This window comes from Planococcus citri, chromosome 1 (assembly GCF_950023065.1).
Source record: "Planococcus citri chromosome 1, ihPlaCitr1.1, whole genome shotgun sequence".
Lineage (NCBI taxonomy): Eukaryota > Metazoa > Arthropoda > Insecta > Hemiptera > Pseudococcidae > Planococcus > Planococcus citri.
This window is the reverse complement of record NC_088677.1, coordinates 78,920,836-78,944,286: the sequence shown is the minus strand read 5'-3', so window position 1 is coordinate 78,944,286 and position 23,451 is coordinate 78,920,836. Positions and strand designations below refer to the sequence as shown.

General features: G+C 33.3%; 5 protein-coding genes across 10 annotated transcripts in view; 3 read left to right on the top strand and 2 right to left on the bottom strand.

Moving 5' to 3' along the window:
• Positions 1-10,101, bottom strand: part of LOC135835893 (uncharacterized) — a 180,979-nt gene extending 170,878 nt beyond the window's left edge. The window contains exons 1-6 of one of the 4 annotated variants that reach the window (XR_010556969.1): positions 9,961-10,101; positions 9,784-9,891; positions 4,753-4,922; positions 4,498-4,661; positions 4,161-4,366; positions 861-3,992 (exon numbers count right to left, since the gene is read on the bottom strand). Coding sequence is in view for 3 of the 4 variants with exons in the window: in XM_065350391.1 (XP_065206463.1) it covers positions 4,363-4,366; positions 4,498-4,661; positions 4,753-4,926; positions 5,653-5,697 (387 nt within the window). In the remaining variant the exon portion in view is untranslated. Of the gene's footprint in view, positions 1-860; positions 3,993-4,160; positions 4,367-4,497; positions 4,662-4,752; positions 4,927-5,652; positions 5,778-9,783; positions 9,892-9,960 lie in introns of those variants that run through there. The other 3 variants (XM_065350400.1, XM_065350391.1, XM_065350382.1) reach the window with 3 other exon arrangements.
• On the top strand, positions 5,076-10,176 carry LOC135835872 (NAD-dependent protein deacylase-like). Its single transcript, XM_065350338.1, has 6 exons — positions 5,076-5,264; positions 5,351-5,582; positions 5,689-5,903; positions 5,985-6,118; positions 6,210-6,360; positions 9,818-10,176. Exons 1-6 carry the CDS (start codon positions 5,170-5,172, stop codon positions 10,002-10,004), a joined length of 1,014 nt encoding a protein of 337 aa, XP_065206410.1. The 5' UTR covers positions 5,076-5,169; the 3' UTR covers positions 10,005-10,176.
• Positions 10,177-10,372: 196 nt separating this feature from the next.
• Positions 10,373-12,047, top strand: LOC135835830 (NAD-dependent protein deacylase sirtuin-5, mitochondrial-like). The gene is made up of 6 exons (XM_065350268.1): positions 10,373-10,552; positions 10,634-10,865; positions 10,939-11,153; positions 11,237-11,361; positions 11,452-11,602; positions 11,756-12,047. Exons 1-6 carry the CDS (start codon positions 10,461-10,463, stop codon positions 11,847-11,849), a joined length of 909 nt encoding a protein of 302 aa, XP_065206340.1. The 5' UTR covers positions 10,373-10,460; the 3' UTR covers positions 11,850-12,047.
• Positions 12,048-16,144: 4,097 nt separating this feature from the next.
• LOC135835144 (NAD-dependent protein deacylase-like) lies at positions 16,145-19,565 on the top strand. Of its 2 annotated transcripts, none has more exons than XM_065349294.1 (6): positions 16,145-16,271; positions 16,361-16,592; positions 16,665-16,864; positions 16,943-17,085; positions 17,162-17,333; positions 17,434-19,565. In XM_065349294.1, the coding sequence occupies exons 1-6, from the start codon at positions 16,174-16,176 to the stop codon at positions 17,498-17,500; spliced, it is 912 nt and encodes a 303-aa protein (XP_065205366.1). In that variant the 5' UTR covers positions 16,145-16,173; the 3' UTR covers positions 17,501-19,565. The 2 variants fall into 2 exon arrangements, with proteins under 2 accessions (XP_065205366.1, XP_065205358.1); XM_065349286.1 differs by having other exon boundaries at positions 16,934-17,085.
• LOC135835131 (RNA binding protein fox-1 homolog 2-like) overlaps positions 19,306-23,451 on the bottom strand; it is a 32,839-nt gene continuing 28,693 nt past the window's right edge. For both annotated transcript variants that reach the window (XM_065349274.1, XM_065349267.1), the window contains one exon: positions 19,306-23,035. In XM_065349274.1, coding sequence (XP_065205346.1) covers positions 22,991-23,035 — 45 coding nt within the window. In that variant the 3' untranslated portion in view covers positions 19,306-22,990. The remainder of the gene's footprint in view (positions 23,036-23,451) is intronic.

The following is a 23,451-nucleotide window of genomic DNA, read 5'->3' as shown; positions in this document are numbered from 1 at the left end:
TTCATTAATTACTTTGATAGGGGAAAAACAAGCAAGAAGTTTGGGCCTCACACATAAAAATGTAACAAATAAACATGAAATACTCATGCACCCTCTGATGATTAGTCTTGTGTAAATTTTTGTTTTAAAATTATCTCAATCTATATTTTTTATGTTTTTAATAGTTACTCATGTAAGTTTTTGTTTTAGAATTTATCTCATTGTAGTTATTTTAATTTTACAACATTCCTCTGTTTCTACTTTTGATTACTTGTATACTTTATTTCGATTTTAAATGTATTGTGTAAATTTTTGTTTTAGAATTTATGTCAGATAAATGCATATTTTAATAAAGATTCAAAGTATGATAATTGCTAAAGCGCTAAAAATTCTGAAGAAAATCCCAGTCAGTCCTAGCATTTGCACTGCTTTATCTCAAATGCTCATGTACCAGGTCCGATTAATATAAGTTGAGGAATCTTCAGCAAGGTTATAAAAATGCCCTAAAAAGAGCAGTAAAATATGAGACTAGCGGGTCTAGAGCCAAAAAATTTAAGCCATGGAGATTTATTGAACAGATGGCCTTCTTGAAGAACCACATCATTGATATCATTGATGAAGCACCTACCTGCTTCAATAAAAATATGAGGAAACCTTGGAAATAATAACTAACGATGAAATGGAAAACAATCTAGGAACATTGGAGAGGTACCTAATGATTAAATATTTCAATTTTCAGTGTGTTATCACAAGTACCCAATTTCCAAATTTTGTTTGGGACAATTTGAAATTTTCACTATTTTTGTTGTGATTGTGGCGCTTTTGGCGCTGCTATATCAATCTCACGCAACCCAAATCCAATTTGGGGTCCACAAGATATCTGTAAGGCTGAACAACATGAGCAGAAATTTCGGAGAGTAAGTTGATTTTTTTTTTAATTTTTGCAATCCCCTCAGTTCATTTTTTTTTTGAACAATTAATTTTCTTGTGTTTTTTTGTTTGTTTTTCAAAGCATATCCTTTGCAACTTCGACCCCTGTTCCACCAAAGACACCATGGACTCCTAGACAACGAAGTATACCATTGGTTTTTTTCATTTGTTTTTTGAAGCATATCCTTTGCAACTTCGACCCCTGTTCCACCAAAGACACTGTGGGCTCAGAGGCAACCAAGTACACCATTGTGTCGCAGAAGCGATAACATTCAAAAGAAATTATTTGAATGACATTTTTGTCAATTTTTTAAAACTTTTTCAAAATTTATAAAATTAATTTTTTTGTACTTTTTTTTATTCAAATAAATTTTTTCCCAAGTAAATGTGTGTCGTGTTTTTTCAAAAAAAAACATTTAAAAAAATTTTTAATTTTAAAAAAATGCAGTAGTGGTATATGGGTCCAAACACTTTGCAATCTCCGCAACAGCATGTGGGAAAAAACACTATGGCTCTGGCGTGTGCTATAGCGCCCCATATACTACTATAAAATGTAAAAAAAAGTTTGAAAAACTCACTTCTCAAGCCTGGGAAAGTTGTTTAAAGTTTACCATTGCATTAAAAAAAATTACTTCACAGAGAAGAAGTTTTACAAGTGTTAAGATGTATATAATACTCCATTATACTTTCAAGTAGTCAAGTGGTGGTAACACTGCTTCTACTTATTATGTTTTACTTTTTAGTTTATTATGTACTCATTGTGCTTGTTGTGTTGAATGCATAATATAGTCTCTATATAAATTACTTGTTAATAGAAATCATTCATCTTGAAAGTATTATGTCTTCGATTCATTTCTTTAAATATATGATTAAGTCATTTGATTTGATTTGATATATTATATGTATCATGTTCCTTCTTCCCTTGCATCACATTTTTACTTAAGAGTGTAAATCATTTTAGCTGTAAAATATGATTTCTGATAGGCCTAACTAGATAGTTTGAAAATACAGTAGTTGCCGCTTATTATCATTGCGGTTATTAGAATAATTCGCTTAATAGAATGGGAAGTCGTTGGGACGGAACGGTTGTATCTTTTTACATTGAAAGAATTTCGCTTTATGTGGTAATCAAAGGTGAATAAATTCGGTTAATGGAATGGAAAATTTTTCAAAAAGTAGGAAAAATCAATGAAATAGAAATATTTTTTGTCAAAAAAGAAAACAAACAAACAAAAAGTCTCGTTTTTTAACCAAATAATTGAAAAAAAATCTCCCATTTTCAACAAAGATTGCAAAAACCTCTTGTTTTTTGGTGAAATTATTCAAAGATCTTGCATTTTGCCAAAAATTGTCAAGAAGTCCATCTTTTTAGCTCTTTTTTAAATTTAAAATCGCCAAAAATTGCAAAAAAATTCTCATTTTTTGAAAACAGTTATGAAAAAGTGTCATTTCTTTGCCAATAGTTCCCAAAATTGCCACATTTTTGCTTTTTGAATAAATTCTCGCAATTGCTAAAGAATTTCACTTTTTCCAAAAATTATCAAAAGCCTTGCGTATTTTTCAGAAATTATCAAAAAGTACCATTTTTTTGCCAATTAAGTTCTGTTTTTTGCTAAAATTGTCATTCTTGCTTTTCACCAAAAAATTTCCACTTTTTGTACGTTTTTAGGTACCATTATTGTAGTACAGTATACAAGTTCAATAAATCATCTTTTTTTAATTTTTCGTTTATTGGAATGATTCGGTTAATAGAATAGCAACCACTCCGTCCCAACCCGATCACATTAAGCGGCAACTACTGTATACTAATACTAGTTGTTTTTACAGAAATGAAAGTTGCAGTGTATTACTATCTGATGGAGAAGGAACTGTGTACATTGACAATGCGTGAGTATAATAAATCATTTTAGCTGTAAAATAATTTTTTCTATTGCTTTTTTTTTGTTTTCTAAGAATAATTTGAGTTAGATTGTTGTTAATTCAGAATTTTTAGTTTATCCCAATCTTATATGTCCTAATCTCAAAATGAGACAAACAAAACTATGAATGGATATTGAGGACCTTCCTGGAACACCTAGGATGAAATCCACAATATTTCTGTACTGAAAAAACAACGTGCCTGGATTTTCGCCAGAAATGCTCAGAAGAGACTATAAACAGCCTAAACTTTCAATTAATGGAATCAGCTGAATTTCAGCAATACTGTCTGCTATTTGGGCCTGACATTTGACAGCTTGCTCAATCTTAGATTATGATACAGAGTCAATGTGTGTAATTAATGCAGTTTTTCCACATTGTCATCAGCAGCGCTGCTGGTTTATGTATATTTGTATGTATTATTTTCATTAATTACTTAGGCAGTGGAAAAAACAAGCAAGAAGTTTGGGCCTTACATATATAATAAGAGAGTATCTCTTGGCTAAAAACATTGCCAAACAATTAATGGTCTTGCCATTACTACCAGACCAATTCAGTGAAATTGAAGAACTATACGACAAAATTATTGGACTATTATGATAAAATCAACTCCATATTGATTCCAAGAAGTAAGTAGTCCACTACATTACAAGGACATCTGCAATAGCATTAAAATCCTGCCTCCCTCATTACAAAGCAATTCTGCTAAATTTTCAACTTATGCTATTAGCCTTTGACCAATTATCAAGTATCATATTGATTTATGTTCAATACATCAACAAAAAATTCAATCAAATTCATTTTAAATATGGGTTGGCATTGGATTAAACAATAATTTGAGTACTTATTCAGGCTGTAATTTTCTTCAACTGGCAGATGATTAGCACACCAGAAGTGTTGTTTTAGACTGTGTAAGCGTATTGTGTATTCATTTTAAATTACCAATCTCCCATATCTCAACACTTGGCTTAAAAACTAGTGACAGTCTTATAAATTACATTCTTAACCCTCCAGTACCTAATTTAAAAACAACCTGGATGTAGAAGTCTTTCTGCTCCATTCCTACCTTTTATGCAACTTCAAATTGAAAATTCTCAGGATTTCTTACAGTGCAGGGTAGGTGAGTATGTAGATATTCCTCTCAACAATTACAACCAAAGTAAGATCTAAGAAGCAAACAAAAATGGAAAGATATGAACATGAGATGAGACAAGTACTTATTACAATGTACCAATGCAGAGTTTGTCAAAGTAATACATTTTTTCATTGTTATGCAAAAAAAAACCTCCTCATCCTCACATGCATGAATTATACAAAGCTATGATCGTATTTACCTCATAAACAAAGAATGACTTCAATCCAGAAAAATGACTTTAGTTGGGTACACCACTTTGTTGATAATACTTGTAAAAACCAATTATTTTCTCCATCATGAGATAGATCTTCAAATTTGTTTCACGTCCGGAGTTCATAGGAACTAAGAATTGGACAATATGGTACACTGTTTGCCAAAACCATACAAGCGAATTTCTCTTCCTATCTAAAATCATCAGAAAAATAACAATCTAGTTAGTAGTTACTCACAAACAGCTAATACATTTTTTCATCATATTAAAAGACTTTCCATACACATACAATACATACATCATGTAAAATAGCGATGATATTTACCTTGTGAACGTTAAATGACTTAAGTTTGGCAATAGCCAATCGTTTTCTCCATTCTGACTCTCCGAGGGCGATCTTGAATTTGTTTCACGTTGGAGTTCATAGGAATTGAAAATTGGACAATATGTCACATTACTCGTCAAAACTATACAAGCTAATTTCTCTTCCTATCCACAATAAAAGCAAAAACAATTAGGTTACTTGTTACAGCTAATACATTTTTTCATCAGTCCCAAAAAAACTGAGATGATAATTTACCTCGTAATATTGTAGAATTACTTCAATCAGGTGATAATCAATCGTTTTCTCTTTTCCAAGAACAATCTTCAAATTGGTTCCACGTTGGAGTTGGTACAGATTGAGATAAATTGGGCACCACATCATCCTATACCCGTATCTAATGCTCTCCAAAGCAACTCCAGCAACTTCTTCCTATCAAAAACACAAGAAAAAGAATAAACTAATACTGAGTAAATCAGAATTCCGAGTTCATTATCACATCAAATATAATTATCTACATCCATAGAGAGATTTGCTTATCAAAACGATTGAAACGTGAAACGATGATAAAATTTCGATTCGTTTCAAACGCTAGTTCATCGGGCACTTCCGCGTAACCATCTTCAAGTTGGAAATTTTCTACAACCATTTTGTAAAACTGTTTTTTTTTTCGAAATGATAATCCCCAATGGAATCACATTTCAAGGCATTATTTTTTTATACATCATTTTAATATCGATGGTACAAATTCACTGTTACAATCAATCCAGGTAATCAACCCTCTTTCTCTCTTTCTACTGGTACCATCAAAATTCACCTACACCAAAAAATCTTGTTTTTCCCCTCCAAACTGTAGCATCGACGACGTCAAAAACCTCATATCGAATGCTAAACACATCCTCGTTCTGACCGGACCAGCCATCATACCAGAGTTGAAATATCCCAACTACAGAGACGACAGTTACATGTGGAGGGACACGATATCTTCAGATTTGGCTACTTCCGATGCCTTCGAACGTACACCGGACAAAGTATGGGAATTCTACAGCTACCTCAGATCGTTGGCTTTACCATTTGAACCAAATCAGGTGTTAGGTATAATCATTCGACTAGCAACTATCGATTCGAAGAACATTTAAACTAAATTATCGTTTGCACCTTTTGTTCTGTATGATTACAATCATACAAATATAGGTTCATCATACTTTGGCAGCTTTACAACAACGTTTCAGGGAGGAAAGTCGACAGCTAACTGTGGTCACCCAATGCGAAGACGATCTGCATAGACAAGCTGGTATGCAGAATGTGATCGATTTGAACGGCTGTATTTTTAGAACGAAATGTATACGATGCGGTGAAAAAGAGTATAACAGAGATGATCCCATTTGCGAGGCATTGAAAGGATACCAGTAGGTACTAGGTAGTTTGCTCACGATGTGGTGTTGTTTCTCCATTTTGAATTTGCATTACTGAAGAATATGATTTTGTAGGAACGCTGGATTACCTCACGTCATATCTAGAGAAGATCTGCCACACTGTAAACGACGCGGATGTCATTCTTTACTAGGCCCAGATATGGTTTGGTATCATTCTTCGTTGGATAAAATAACTTACAAAAATCTCGGTTTGTATTTTCACTCTCAAAAAATTACATGTTCATTTTTTACAATGTGATCAATAATACAAGCTCTTGTTCAAATGAAAAATATCCGCAGTGCGTGTGGTCAACGAAGCAGACCTGTTTATAGTAATTGGGAGCCCAACTGACAGAGGTTATGCCAGGGCTTATCAGCCACAATTCGAAGATGAAGACATTCCTTGCATCGAATTCAATCCTGTCGAGTCAGAAAGATCGTTTACATACACGTAAGTAATAATTGATAAGAACACTATTCACATTGATTCGAGCATCCCATAATGATTCCTCACATCAATTCCAACATTACTGGAGAAAGTTGCATTATCTCAGTTTTTCTTTCAAAAAATAAAAAGTCAATAAGCTTGGTACATATTTTTTTTAAAATATAACTCTGGTGAGGGGGAGGGAGCACTGAGAGTTGATATGAGAATGAAATCCAATCACAGTTCAATTTCCTTGAATCAAAAACATTTCAACTTTTTGTTTTCAATTAAAATTTTTAAAAATGGATCTCGATAGAAATCTGCATGACTTTGGCAAAAAACAGGACTATTTGGCAATTAATGCCAAAAAACGATACTTTTTCGAAATTTTTGCCAAAACGATTGATTTTGTGACGTTTTGAATAAAAAACTCGAGATTTTTTCGCAATTTGATGCAACAAAGTGAGAATTTCTCTGTTTCCGGCAAAAAACAAAACATATTTGACAATTTCAGGAAAAAGAGAGTTCTAAGTTATTTCTGGTAAAAAGCAACCCATTAGTACAAATTTTTGGAAAAGGACACTTTTTTGGAATTTTTTGCAAAAAAACACAACTTTTACCAACTTTTGGCAAAAACTTGAACTTCATGCTAATTTACGCAAAAGACGAGACTTCTTCCTACTTTTGCCAGAAAACAAGACTTCGACAATAATTTCAGCAAAGGCAGGGTTACTTGACAATTTTTGGCAATTTCGCTCAAAAGTGAAATTTTTTTACAGTACTTACGCTTGCAAAATGCATTTCCAAAAAGCAGGGCTTTTGAGGAATTATTGGCAAAAAGTGATTCTTCTAGGAAATTTTTGACAAGAAATCGAGAATTTTTGCTAAAAACAAAACTTTGATAATTATTGCAGCAGAAAACAAGACTTTTGGCAAATATTTAAAAAAAAACATTTTTGGGGTATTTTGCAACTTTTTTGTAAAAAGCAAGACGTTTTGATAATTTTTGAAAAAAAGCTCAACTTTGACGTTTTTGCTGGTTTTTGGGAGAGGGAGTGGAGAGGGGGGGGGGGTCAGAGTGATTTTTAGAAAATAATTTTGCTAAAAAAAAAAAACGAAATGTTTCGTCAATTTTTGGCAAAAAACGACGTTTTTTCATGTAAACCTCACAAACTAGGGACGAGATCTGAGAAAATTGAAAAATTGGATTTTGAAAACTTTTTTTGAAAAAAAAAAACACTCAACTTGAGTAACTAAAATTTTTTTGAAAAATAACATTTGTTTACTTTTAGAAACGGTTCTCTTCAATGGGCGATTTAATTTTTGATTTTTGCAACTCAACTTTGAAATGTTTCTTCAAGAATTGTTGCCATGTTCACTTCAATATTATTGAGACTTGGCTAATTTTTGGCAATTATTTTCAGTCATTCCCATGCCCATCTCATAATTTTTACGATCTGTCACGTAATTCTCGCCATATTTTAATCTAATTTAATGGTATTTGATCAATTTTTATTGATGCAATAATTCATATTCTATGCGATTTTCAAGAAATTTTGTTCAAATTTTGAGGTATTTCATCAATGTTTCATCATTTTACCTCGTGTTAATGTCATTTTAACATGTTTTCTGTTGTTTTATGCAACTTTCGCAGGGTGTCCACTCATTTCTGGAAATGATTTTCCCTGACTTTTCCAGGTTTTCCAGACCAATTTTTCCATTTTTCCAGACAATTTTTTTTCATGCTTACCCCACATTTCAATCAAAGAGGAATTGGGGGGGGGGTGTAATTTTATTTCATAAGCTTCTCTTCAAACTGGATTTTTTTCGGATATAAAAAACAGCAAAACTTCGATTTTCAACTTTTTAAATTAAAAATAAATAAATAAAACATGCATCAATTTTGGCCAATTTATACCTACAATATTCATATGACTTGTAAAAATTTTTCGGATTTTTAGAGGGTTGAAAATATGAAATTTTGTTCATTTTAAAATGAGAAACAAATTGGCCCGAGCGAAGCGAGGGTTAGAACTTATGATAATTTTCATTTCAAGATGCCTAAAAACGAGGTTTTTTTAATGCAGAGTTGATTTTTTGGTTTTTTAAATTTCAATATTGGAATGATGTTTTTTTGAAAGAAGTTACTTTGGAAAAAAAAGGAAACAGGCTCGAGCGAAAGCTTCTGAAAATTTTCATTTCGAGAGGCATAAAAACAACGTTTTTTCATGTAAGGACAAGTAGTTTTTTTGGGCTTTTAAAATTTTAGAATTTGAATGTTTTTTTCGAAGGAAGCAGGCCCAAGCAAGGGCGAAAGCTCTTGAAAATTTGTATTTCGAGATGCATAATTAAAAACGATGTTTTTTTCTGAGGAGTTCATTTTTTAGTTTCAAAACTTGATTTTTAATATCTAGAAATGTTCATGTTGCCGTCGAAAAAGAAAAAAAAATAAACCTGAGCGAAGCGAGGGCAAAAGCTTTTGGAAATGTGTCTTTTGAGAAGTAAAAAATAACGTTTTTCTTTCATCGCAGGTCCTTATCCAAAATTTGCAATTGATCGTTTTTTCAAAATTCCAGGGATTTTGCGTGAAAATTACAAAATTCCCTGACTTTTCCAGACCGACCAAATTCCCTGACTTTTCCAGGTTTGAAGTTGTCAAAATTATTTCATGAATATTTCAATCAGTTTTATGAATTACTCGTAATACAAATTTTATACTTTTTTTGTGGCACCTTATGAAATTTTCGTAAAATTGCAATCAGTCAAGATGATACACATTGAGTAAATGTACCTATTGTTATTTTCTACAAATTCGTTCGATATTCGAGCACGTTACAAATTTCAGAACTTTCCAAGAATTTTCATAGTGTTTTATCAACAGATTTTTGAGCAATTTTTGCGAAGTTTGCAATTGTACTGTTTTCTTTTTTCAATGTATAGTAATTTTTAAGAACTGGAAAGATATTTTGACAAAATTATATCAACACTTTTGCCCAATTTAGATAAATTTTCATGCATTTTGAAAATATTGAATTAATTTTTATAATCATTGCAACTTTTGCCAAATTTTCCTCTAATTTCGATCAACATAAAGTAGCTTCGGCTCATAGCTAAAATTTGAATCATCAAATAATCAATTGAAAATTTTCAAAATTTGCCCCTCCTTCAGACCCTTATTGTTCCCAAAGATGCAACCTTCTCGGATCACTTGGGCTTGGAAAATACAATTTTCCAATCTTGAAACTTAAAAATTTGAGTGAGATGAACATTTTAGAAACCTTAATTGTGAAATAAAATATAAATTTAAAAAAAAAATAGTAAAAATTACTCTTAAGGTACAAAGAATGAGAAAATCATCTCAGAATTCTAAAAACAATTCGATTTGTAACAGTCTCATCCCATTCATAAATTAACTACGATTAACATTAATAAAAAATTTCAACTCACCATAATAATACAAATGTTCTCCTTACGCTTCCAGGTATAGCTTTATAGGACCACTGAACGAAACAGTGCCAAAATTCTTACAGCATGTTGCGCCAACAACGACCACTCCTATGGAAAACATCGACGATATGATTATCAATTATAAAGACGATAAGGATGATTATAAACACGACGAACCTGACTGGCTCGATGACATGGAAACCAACATTTCGACTGAATGATCGCGGATTACAACCAGTATCATGGTTCAAAAATGGTCAAAACAAGTCAGCGATTCGAAATCCAAGTCCAAAGATAACATCCCAGCCGTCGAATCCAATTCCAAAATCGCTTTAATGGTTATCACAATACATAGTATACTTATCATTTTAATCAATAAATACTACGTCTTCACACCCTTAGTTTGTTTGTATGTACGCAAGTTGATACTTCTTACACCATTACAAAAGCATAAGAAACGATATCAAGTAATGCGATTGATCGATCACGATACACAAAAAATCGATTGATCATACTCTAGTGTATCGATTAATGAAAATAATTCGCACCGATAAATAAAATTCTAATCAAGATAAAAAAAAACTGATTACTTCTAATAGCTATTTCAAGGTATTTTATGCAATATTCTAACTCACCTACGTTGGAATTCATTCGCGAATGATTTTACCAAACCAAATATGACATCTGTGCACCATTATTCCATCTGGATCCTTCTCATCTGCAGTGGTTCGTCGGTTCTAGGAGGCAATCAACCATACACTGAAGAAAGGTAAGCACCTAATAAGTCCAAAACCATTTACAGTGACAAATTCTAAAACCAGATCTGTCTCATTGTGAATTCATTCTTCAGCGTAAATAAATTCAAAGATTTATTGGAGAAATCCAAGAACCTGTTGGTGATATCGGGTCATGGGATGACTATGGAAACAGGAGGTGTCACGTATCGTGCAGCCGATCAAAAATTCAGACGTCGTTTTGTCAAAGATATCTGTACACACAAGACGTTCGATAAAAATCCTGAAATAGCGTGGCAATTCTACGGGTACTTGCAAGAGGTGGCTTTATGGTCGGATCCTCACGAGGTAAGTGAACAAATCCAGCAATTTGAAATTCCAGCCTCCAGGATAAAATTCTCAATGTTTTTGGATAATTTAGGGTCACAAAGCAGTAACCAGGTTGCAAAAAAGGTATCTGAGGGCTGGCAAAGTGTTCAATGTGGCTACCCATAATGATGACGATTTACATCAACGAGCTCATACTAAGAATGTCATCGAGATGTTCGGATCGAGGTTCAGGACTAAATGCGTGAAATGCGGATTCGCCAAAGAGAATCGTTCGACGACTACTTGGGATGAAATTGTCGCAGAGAAGTAAGCTGATTTACTCCATATGATTAGAATTTTCACACAATAGTTTAGGGATAGGTACACAATTGATGTTTCATTTACTATAGGAGGATTACAACGGGGAAAAATCCTAAAGATGCATTACCGCATTGTCCACGCTGCGATGGGTTAATGAGACCGGATACGATATGGTATGATGAAAAGATGAACGAAACCATCGATAAACAAATAGGTAAATAGAATTCATAGCCACATGATCAAATTTTCATGAAATCTTGTAGTCTATGGGCTCACTAAAAACCATTTTATCTCATTTCTGCAGAAGAACTAGCTCAACAGGCTGATCTATACATCGAACTGGGTGTTACCCCGACCATATTCCCATCCAAGAGTTACTTCCCAATTATTCGAAAAAGGAAGATCCCTTGTGCTGAATTCAATGCAAAAACGACACCAAATTCGCAAGATTTCACGTAAGTTTTATCAATTGATTTTTTTTTTTTTGAATTCAGACCACTGGACTTGAGAAATTTTTATAACTCTTTTCATTACCCAAGCTCGAAGAAAATGATTACAGAGGAAGATATACATTTTGATGACAAATTTCAAATATGTTTTTGTTTCAGGTTTGTGTTCACTGGACCTTTGGCAGTTACTGTAGAAGATATAACAGCATATTGGAACAGATCCCTCATTGGAGAGCTTATCATTTACGACTAACTCGTCTAGAGCCAAAGTCATTCGAATTCGAGATTAAAACCCAGCTCGGCTGCACCCAGGAGCCCCAGGATACTGAATTTTAGTCAACTTTTTGGTACAGGGTGTAATTCTCAGATATTTTGAAAAATTGCGACTGATTTGAAATGCATTCCTCACTTCGATGACTGAAATTTAATTAATAAACTTTTGTACATTCTTGTCAATTTTTTTTCTCAAGAGTTTCAAGCAATTTTCTGGGACTACCTAATGGCTCTTCAAGATTTTGAATCATCAATCTCATCATAGAAATGATGCAAGAAACCCTGAATCAAATGGTTTAAGCTTTAAAGAATCTATTAAACACATTGCATAATCTTTACCAGAAAAACCAAATTAACCCACAATCTATTTTAAAATTCAAAAGTCCCTCCTTGGAGTTTAAATCTTCTACCTAGTCAATTTCTGAGACTTACTATTGATAAAAAACCAACTTGGACCCCTTACTTTCTCAATGTAAGAGCAGAACTCATCAAACGTATCAATTTACTAAAAACAATTGAAAATCCTAAATACATATAATCCTTCTTGTAAATAATTACTCCATCTACATAAATCCCTCATAATTATGCAACAAAATTTGACTATGGAAACCCGTGCTTTACAAAAATATCAAATAGAACAGCCAATATCTTGAAAACTGTGCAAATGCATTGGAGATCTTTACTCCTCACCCCTTGACAGTATCTACTGTGAAGCTGCAGTACTACCCCAAAAATTCAGAAAATCACTCGTAACAAATAAATCATTACATCAGCTTCAGCTAATCCATTGTATTCCTTCCAAAAACTCATCTCAATGTACAGCTTACCTACATAATTTTCAACAAACTGAAAATCTGATTGCTGAGTTCATCTCAACATTGAAAAACTTCCAAATATTGATCTCAAAAATCTATAGACTGTATATAAGTAGACTGATATTATAACACTGAAAAATCGGTCAAAGTTGAAGCAGATTTTTTTGGACTCAGAATCTGAGAAACTTTCTGCGCATGCGCCAAAAGTAATGTTTACAGCAACCTGATTGGTCAGAGGCTGGTAGAAACAGCAGCAGAGATTGATAAATACTTTTCAAGAGTAACGCTACATGGTCAACAATCATTTGTAACACAACCAACTCAGGTAAATTGGTGCATGCGCAGGTTTCCTGGATTCCTGGATTCTGCGCCCTGCACCCAAAAAGTCGGATTCAAAAACGCAGATTTTAAATACTAGTCCATTTATACACAGTCTATCCAAAAATGAAAAATATTATTCAAAAATCTATAACCCACCCTCCTTGCTCACCTAAACCTGTACAAATCGACTTTCAACTTGCTACGTATTTGGAACTCGTATCAACTTTAATGTAAATAACTATAATAATTTTCATTTTTTCATTTTTTATATATTCTTTCTTAATCCCCAAACTAATAATTATACTCAAAAATAAAATGAAGTTATCCAAACATCCAGAAGTCTAGATTTTGAAGACAGTCCTGGATCAAGATATGTAAAATGTATAATAGTAGCCTTAGAATAGTATAGAAAAACATAACAATCTCTAATGTGGGTGGTCGGCGAGAAGCCAGTAGCAAGTGCGCTGACTGCACCACAAATATCCCAATGTACTCTCGGTCTTTTAACTAGGGGCCCCAACTTGTTGGGACCACCCCTAGGCGAAATCACTCCTCCTTCAAACTTCCCCCAGAGATGGGCCGGGGGCCCGGTCTTCTGTCAGACAGGTACGCGTGAGTAACGACTCCTGGAACTTGGCAGAGATCGAACCTTAGGCAACCGCCTAGGGGCTTGGGTCAGGGTGGACGATCCGTCTCACTCTCCCCCCCCCCCATTCCCCTTCCTGTCCCTCGTCTTAATCTTGGGGTGAAGGTATAGATTATATTATAGAATAGCTAATATTAGTAACCCTAGGATTAAGATTGTTTTTTCTTTATAAATAAATTAAACCCTCCGCTCCTAGTGCGTCCGCGGAGTTTACCAAAAAAAAAAAACTACATAGAATACAAATTTATGCTTTACTGATGGTTCCAAATTTCTGCTTCATACACCAGATATGGTTTCATTCGTAAGAATTCAAAGACCATCAGAAGAATTTTACCCTTTTTGATTGCGAAATCATGTGTTTGGTGAAGTGTGTTCGGAAACTTCAAATGTGGCAACATGGACACCAAGTACATGTAAGATGAAACCTTCAACCAACCGCATCAATAATTTTTGTGAGATAGCTCAAACTCATAGAAAGGCAGCTCATTGGATCACTGTTTTGAACTGCTATGACCTACTTTATGATATGAATTTTTTTAACAAACCCCTTTATAAGATATAGACGCCTAAATAAATTACCCATCTGATAGTTCATCATCATAATTTATGCATTATAACGCAAATTTTTTGTCATACCTTACTTGAAAGCTCAATAACACATCTTTTCAAGGGGCCAGAAAAATAGTCCAGTCATTAAAGACCAATTATGTCCCATCTACGGGAAAAATTATTATCAAACAGATCTTTCGCAAATATTGTTCACAGAGGTCCCCTCAACAACATACTAAAAGTCCTGGCCCGTACGGGGTCCGGAACCCCCTCAAAGGGGGGTGGAACCTCCCCTAAAATCAGTTTTTCGCCATTTTCTCCCCCGCATTGCATTTTAGCGAAAAATGTGTAATAAATAAAAGAATCTACGTCAAATTTCCGATCTAATGATGTATCAACTTTCCTTGTATGTTCAAGGGGGGCGGAACTGCAACCATTTAAATGAGGGGGGTTTTCTGAAAAATAGATAAAGGCTATAGGCGCCTAAGAGGGGTGAAATGGTCCCCGAAAACGTTCGAATTGATATTAGTATGGAAGGTAGGTACCATTGAGAAACTTCCGCGTAGAAAGTTTCAGATCCACACCCCCTCCTCTTTTTGGGGAACCCCCCTTTTCTGAAACTTCAATAACATTTTTCTCAGCCCCATTTCAACCGATTTTGAAAATTTTTCAGTATGTTATGTATATCCTTAGTAGGTATCCCCACAAAAATTTTCAACACCCTCCCCTCACATTTACCCCTCAAAATGATGTAAAAATGAGTCTTAGAGAGGGTTGGGGGTGAAATGGGAATATTGGGGAAAATAACTAATTATTAATGAATAGGGTGTCGTTTTCTTATGATTCGATACCGCTGAGCACGAATATGACGTCAGATTTTTTGCTGGACTCATCTAGCCCTCTCCAGGGCATTTGGCCCTCTCAATTTTTTTTATTGTTAAAAAGCATAAAATAAGTTGAGAAACACTATTTTGAGGGGTAAATATGAGGGGAGGGGGTTGAAAATTTTTGTGGGGATACCTACTAAGGATATACATAACATACTGAAAAATTTTCAAAATCGGTTGAAATGGGGCTGAGAAAAATGTTATTGAAGTTTCAGAAAAGGGGGGTTCCCCAAAAAGAGGAGGGGGTGTGGATCTGAAACTTTCTACGCGGAAGTTTCTCAATGGTACCTACCTTCCATACTAATATCAATTCGAACGTTTTCGGGGACCATTTCACCCCTCTTAGGCGCCTATAGCCTTTATCTATTTTTCAGAAAACCCCCCTCATTTAAATGGTTGCAGTTCCGCCCCCCTTGAACATACAAGGAAAGTTGATACATCATTAGATCGGAAATTTGACGTAGATTCTTTTATTTATTACACATTTTTCGCTAAAATGCAATGCGGGGGAGAAAATGGCGAAAAACTGATTTTAGGGGAGGTTCCACCCCCCTTTGAGGGGGTTCCGGACCCCGTACGGGCCAGGACTTTTAGTATGTTGTTGAGGGGACCTCTGTGAACAATATTTGCGAAAGATCTGTTTGATAATAATTTTTCCTGTAAAAATGTCTTTAATGACTGGACTAAAAAGAGCATTATAAGTCAAAGCATGCTATACATGAAAGTTGGGTTTCAATGCTAATGAGCATAACACTGCAAATATTTGTTGTAAAGCAAAAAAACGAAATGATATTTTGGTTTTTTTTATGCGTGTACATAGTTTATTTGAGGTGTTGGATTACTTAAACATGATTTGACACACTTTTCACATGAAAACGCGTACAAAATGGTTGTTTGATGTCTAAAATCAACGAAATTGAACTATAATTTCATGAATTTAAATGAGAGGAACATCAGAAAAAAGATGAGATAGCAGATAATTATCAAGATTAGCTAATACCTAATCAATTTTATCATCAAACATACTACGAATGGATCAAAATTCAGTTTAAACATCAGTCACACATCTTTCAATACATCTTAATCATGTTCTTATACAAATATCTCTCAACTTTGGCATATTTGAGCTTTTTTCCTTCAAAAACCACTTCACAAACCCATTCAAAAGACATCGACATCCAAAAGTAATCCATTCTGATAAGAAACCTAACAAAACAGTTGTTAAAAATGGTATTCTCTTTGTTTTTACAAACAAGTTCTTAATTTTGCACAGCAAACTATCAGATTTCCAGACTTTGCTATCAAAATCCAAGAATACAGTGGTCCTGATAGGAGAAGGTCTCACGCACAAAAGTGGATACTTCGAATGCTACCCATCTGATGACTGGAGACAATACGCAGGCATTGATTTACAAACTGAAATGGATTTCATGGAAAACCCTTCCACATTCTGGGAATTGTACCAGCACAGAAGGAATTGCACTTTGAATACCCAACCAAAAAAGGTCTTTAGGTAAAATACTTCAACTCCATTACTTCAAAATTACACCACATTGATTTGCTAAAACATCCCGTAGGTTCACAAAGCTATAGCAAATGTTCAAAAGAAATACCTCGACAGAGGATTGAATTTCACTGTGGCCACTTTGCAGACAGATGAACTACTGCAAAAAGCCGGAGTACAGGATGTCATCGAACTAAAAGGATCTATTTTCAAAACAAGATGTCTGAGGTGTTCTGAGATAACATCCAATTATGATAATCCGATCACAAAATGGTATGCCATCTTACCCCAAACACAAATTGCTCATTATTGTACCCATTTAAACAAACTTTAAGTAATTAGCAACCCAAGTTCGAGAGGTGAGCCAGAAAAATATGAAGAATCCTCCAAGGATACGTTGCCACATTGTAAGAAACCCAAATGTGGAGGTATCCTGAGACCCTATGTTTGGTGGCATGGAGATCCTCAGCATGAAAACGTATGGGATACATATGGTAAACATTTAAAATGCAATGTAAGCATATTTCAATCAGCTGAACACGTGGCAATAACCAATGGTATGATTCACAGAACGAGTCATCGACAATGTAGACTTCTACATAACTATGGGAGTTTCTTCACTATCACCACCAATTCGTACTTTTTTCGATACTATGTCCCAGAAACAAATCCCAACAGCTGAATTTGGTCCTCCACAAGATCATCATTTGATGATGAACGACGAATTCGCTCCTTCATTCATGTACGTCGAGACATTATTGCAGAAATCTCATTCAACTTGAACTGAGACTTCTCTGTTCTCTCAAATCCCAATCAAATTATTCAATTCGACGTTTTTTTAGGTTCAAATTTCAAGACTTCTGCGAAAAATCGGTTCCTCCGGCGTTCGAGTTATCTAAAGATGAATGATTGATCAGAAACGCAGGCAAAATGATAAAAAATTGGGCAAATGAATAATCTATTGTTTCAAAAATTGTGAATTTTCAAATCCACTCGAAAAATTACACCTAAAACAATTTAACCATTGAAAAAGCTGTTTTTCAAGATTCTTTTCTTAATAACACTAAGTACATCAAACATTAAATCTTCAAGTTTTTTCAATTAAGAAAATATGACTAACACTTTCACAAGAAATACCATACTGGCCATTGAAAATATCAAAAATTCATAAAATAGTACCAAAATTGACAAAATGGAATAAAAATGTGCACCTGAAGAAAAAGGTTGAAATATTTGACCATTTTAGCGAAGAGCAGGAATTTTTTGCTATAATTGATGAAATTACACTTCTTCAAAATGTGAGATTTTGGACAACATTTTTAAAAAGTGGGATTGTTTTGGAATTTTTACAAAAAATGACCACTTTTAGTCATCTTGCTAAAAGTAAAAATTTTGGTCAATTTTTAAAGAAGCAAGAGCTTTTAAATTTCTTTTTAAGAAGAAGCAACACTGAATAATTGACCAAAAAATAGTACTTTTGAGCAAAAAGGAGCGACTTTTGAGTAATTATTGAACAAAAAAGAGACTTTTTAGCAGGCTGGGTGAATAATGAGATTTTTTTCAAAACACAATACTTTGATAATTTTAGCAAGAAGTAGAGTTTTTAGGCCAAAAAACGATTTTTTTTGTCATTGAAAAAAATTTGACTTTATGAAATTTCTTACCAAAAAAAAAAAACAAAAATTTTCAGCCATTTTGCTACAAAAGAACTTTGTACTCAATTCTTTAGTAAAAATTATGAAAATCAGTTCAGAAGTTCATATCTATCGACTTCTTCAAATCAAATTTCCATAATTTTCAGACATTCTGGAGCCCCCAGCTTGATTTTTGATTTTCTCCAGAAGTCGTGAAAATCAACACGTCAGATGTGTCCGCTTGAAAATCACCTCAAATAAGTATGAGTTCGTTAAACAGGACAAGATAAAATGCTAGAACTCAATTTTTAGCTAACCTTGTAAATTTCCATCTCCTTTGGAGAAATTCGAAACCCTTCAAAAAATCGTAAATTGCATTGGAGGCTACAGAATGGCTCGCAACGGTGAAAATTCGGGTACGGGGGCCTATTTCGAAAAAGACTTTCTTTTCTAATAGAAAATTTTCAATTTTTTTAGAATTCTTTAAAACGTACCAAAATAAGTCCGATTAAAAAAATCACTCGTGGTGTCAGCCTGAAAATCTCCCCAGTAGTGAATTGACCTTATTAAACACATCCAAAATAAGTTCTGAAAAAAATTCAAAAATCCCTGAAAACAGAAAATCGCGCTGGGGAAAGGCGAGAATTTGATTTGACAGAGTCAATATCACCTTCAAAAATTTCTTTTTCATCATTTTCTTTCACACAAAGTTTTTATAAATTTAAAAAATGAAAAGCATCAATTTTCAGGAAAATCTAAAAATCAATTTGTGCAGCTGAAATTTTCGGTCAAGGGGGCTTCAAGACCATGTGGGTTTCTGGGAGGAGGAGGGAGGACTGTTTCAAAAAAATGAGTAAAACAAGAAGCAAGAGAAAGACCTAAAATAAAATAAAATTGATTAAATAATAATTCCCAATAGCACTCCCCCTCCCAAAAAAACAACTAAGCACACAAAAACATGCAAAACTAAAGTAATATAGATCTATATTACTTCATGCAAAACTATCAACATCCCCACCTATATAAATCTTCGTAAAAACCCCCACCCATTCAACACCCCCCAAAACAACAAAAACATCGCACCATAAAAAGGTATATATTTTAAAATAGAACAACACAAAATGCGGTATGAAAATAAAAATTAAAAAAAAATGATAATAATAAATAAAAGAAAATTGACGAAATATTCGAAACGTAATTTATAATAACTTTAAAATGAGACAGTGAGATAAAGAAGGAGAAGAGATACATCGAAACAGACAGATAGATATAATAAGGGAAAGTAAACAGTAAAAGGAGAAGATAAAAAACAAAAGAAAAAAAAAAGAATAAAATAAAAATACAGGATATAAGACAAAATAATATAGAGAGAGAAAAAAAATAAAGAAAAACAAAAAAACACATTAAAAAATTTTCATTGGAAAAACTTAGAAATTACGGAAGAGAGCATTCGACTTTTACTCGTTTAATAAAAGTAAATAAAATGTCATTTCTATTAAAACCTAATACATAATAAACTTTAATCGTAATAGTATAATAATCAAAAATCCACTAAAATAAATAACCATTCAAATACAATACGTACGATATAATCATTATATAATAAAAGATATGTAAAAAAATAAAACAGATTGTTCTTGTAACGATGACGAACCTCAATTCGTCATACCAGATAAATTGTGTATACATAAGAGTGTGCTCTACCACAACATCTCCAACGGAGGTTTAAAATTCAAAAAATAAAAAAAAATTACAAAGGAAAACCCTCGCGGTTAAAATTTGTTGACAGAACGAAAAAAAAAAGGGGGAAAAATATATGTAAAAGGGAAAGATAAAAACAAATACATAAAATAGTAACGATAATAACTAATTTATTATAAATATAAAACCACATACTTGATATGAATGCAGTTATCATAGTTGGTATGGTATGTAATGTATACAGTTGTACGAGACACGGGTAATCAGACGAAAGATCTAATCGACCTATGTTTCAACATTTACAATGACTATATTGCGGTATTTTTTCCACTCTAGCTAATACATAATAATATAGACTATTCAACCTGCACGTATCACTCAAAATAACCCCTACGTTTCTCTGTATATAGACAAAATACATCACTATGCCCATCATCAAACACAACACATTCCATCTTTTCCAACCACGTAGAAAAAAATACTATTAAAATAATGATAAAATCTCTTAACAATAATTATGTCTTTTAAAGGCCGCATACATTGTATACTTTTTGAGCTTCAGATTATACGATCGCAGATCAATTTGTGCGTAAGTATTAAAATTCCAACGAAAAAATAAACGTCTTTTTAGATTTCTTCGAAATAATAAAAAATAAAAACAGAGATTCGAACAGAGAGCCAAAATTTAACTCGTTAGTTACCTATACAATATTATGTCATTCACAGCTTACGTTTTCGAAAGAAAAAAATAATAATAATAAAGTATTCGTAAAATACACATAAACGGGGAAAAAATGGGGGGGGGCAAAAGGGGGAAGATATTTTCGAACCGAAAACAAAACACACCAATCACAAAGCTCAGATCTGCGTTCAAACGAGGAATAAAAAGCTTAATACACCTTATCGATAGAGTAAAATTTGTACGATACAGATCTCCTATCAAAGGAGCGAAATAGAGTTTAAAAAAAAGAACCAAAAGCCCTCGAATCTTTTTCAACACCTTCAGCAGACAACACACACGCATACGTAAGTATTGAAGCATCGATTAAAAATTAGAGAGAAAAAAAAATCATTTAAACATACATTATACATTTAAATACGTAATAAAATGGGAAAAAAGAAAAAAAAAGTAAAACACTGCACAGCCTAATATCTCAGGAGTATATAAAAAATTTAAAAATGTCAATTCGTCGAATACATATAATAATAACATTATATGTAGTTAAATAATATATATGCCATGATAACACATTCGATATGACTCCGTAATAAACAATATCAAGATACAATAAAATGAGGAGGAGGGGAGAATATATGAGGGCTTGATAAAAATCCAATAAAACCATATCATTAACTTCTAAAAACTGCGCACTTGAAAAAAAAAAGAAAAAAAACTTGTTCCCAAAAATAAATAAGGTAAATTTGCCACAGACAATGATAAAAATTAGTTGATGACTAGGCAACGTATCTGTCAATACCAAAACACATATTTCATCCATCTAAACCAAAGCTCACCACTTTCATCTACAGATATTGACGTAACTGACCAAATTCATCAGTGGCTATGACAGATTTTCGATTCAAATAGGTATGACGTAAAAAAAAAACGTGTATACCTTGATCGGGTAAAACATCACGTGCAAAGGGTCAAGACTGAAAATGGGAAACCACATAAAAATGGAATGCAAAGGTGCTCTGTATATTACTCGGAGACATACACACAAAGAAATAATAGGTTGACAGATGAAGAAGAAAACAAAGCAATAGCTTTTTTTAGAGAGTGTGAGGGGGTCACTGACTGCGGAATGCTACTAAATTGGAATGAGGAAAAAAAATATGACTGGAAATCGATACTACGTGAAAAAAAAGTGAAAAAGGCAGCCAGACGAAAAACAAGGTCATGGATACGTAATTACGACACTTTCGAAAAACCCACCATATAAAGCTTCGTCTAAAAGAAAAGAAACAGGCATAATTGCTTTCTTTTTCAAGTCAGGAACTAAGTAGAAGTAATGTAAAAAAAAAATAAGCTAAATATGATATCGAGATTCTAAATATAAAAGAAGAGAATATTAAGATATAAAAAAAAATAAAACGCTACAAAATAAATCGAAAGTTTTTCCCAAAATCAGCTCACTCCGATGATAACTTTCAAGCAGAACACTTCATCGTCATTCAAAAAAAAAAATATATATCGTTATTTTCGGTAAAATTCAACGATTTAGTGGTGGGTAGATCTGTACTTTCAGGTGAAAGTAAAAAAAAAGGTTGATATTGCGATCTGATATGTACACAGATTTCGAATCGACTGAATAAGTTAAAATAAATTAAAACTTATAAAAAAAAGAAAAAATGTAGAAAAAAAGCGAAAATGGTTCATTTCGAAAAAAAAAAAAAATACTCGACAATTTGACAAACTCGGATAGGAAAACAAGGGAACCAAAATTTTAAAAAAAATCTAGTGAGCACGTAATAAAAATCAAAAGAACACACATACCAATTGAATGACGATAGGACGAGAGACACGATAGACTCTCTATGGAAGAATAAAACATATTAATTAAAAACACACGGTAACATAGCGTAGACTAAAAGAAAAAAATGACAACTCGTATAAGGGGAACTGGGCTCACATATCCAGGCACACGCAGCACATACTCCATAATCATCATCACACAATCATAATACAACATCCATCATGAAAAAACCCACAAAAGGAAAGATGAGAACAGAACATGAGAAGGAAAAAGAAAACACTGCAGAATGCCTAAAAATAATACACGTTAAAATTAAAAAAAAAAAAACTTCAAGTAAATTCTAAACGTAATAGAGAGAGAAAAATTGTACGAAAAACACATAGGCAGGGAAAAGGTGAAACCATATTATCAAGTACTACTCTTATGTAGCAGCTGCCGCAGGTAAATTAAAAACTAAAAAATAATCTTCAGTCATCTCCGGGTATTTTCATTGTCGATGCACCCGTTGAAAATGCTCTTCTCCTATATATTATATTTGTATTTTGTGTATCATGCCAAACCATCAAACACGAAACGATGAGAACTTCTCAGTATGGGCTAAATCTGTTATATCCTCCTCTGTATATAGCTCCCTGAAAAATAAATCCCAGATGGAGATGTCAGATTAACACTTGTTCGTTTGCTTAATACGTTTAAGGGAAGTGGGATGGGGGGAGGGAGGAAGCTAAGAAATGTCGAGGAGTGGTTTGTTTGCACTTCATCTTGAAAATCGAAACTGAACCATATTGTTCAATGATACATAAAAAGGAACACGCGAATGAATTGAAATGAACTTCCTGTTTTCGTTATTTTTTTTTTAGGACAAAAGGCCTAAGACCGCGACAAACACAAAGTTTCACAAATTGATTCGGAGCGTTCAGTTCTCCAGAGAAATGATTTTTCTCGGTTTTTTACATTGAATTTTTGAGTTTTCTAGACCGTTCAAATATCAACTAATGCGAATTATATCAACTTCTTTGACTCAAAATTCAAAAACCAAAAAATACAC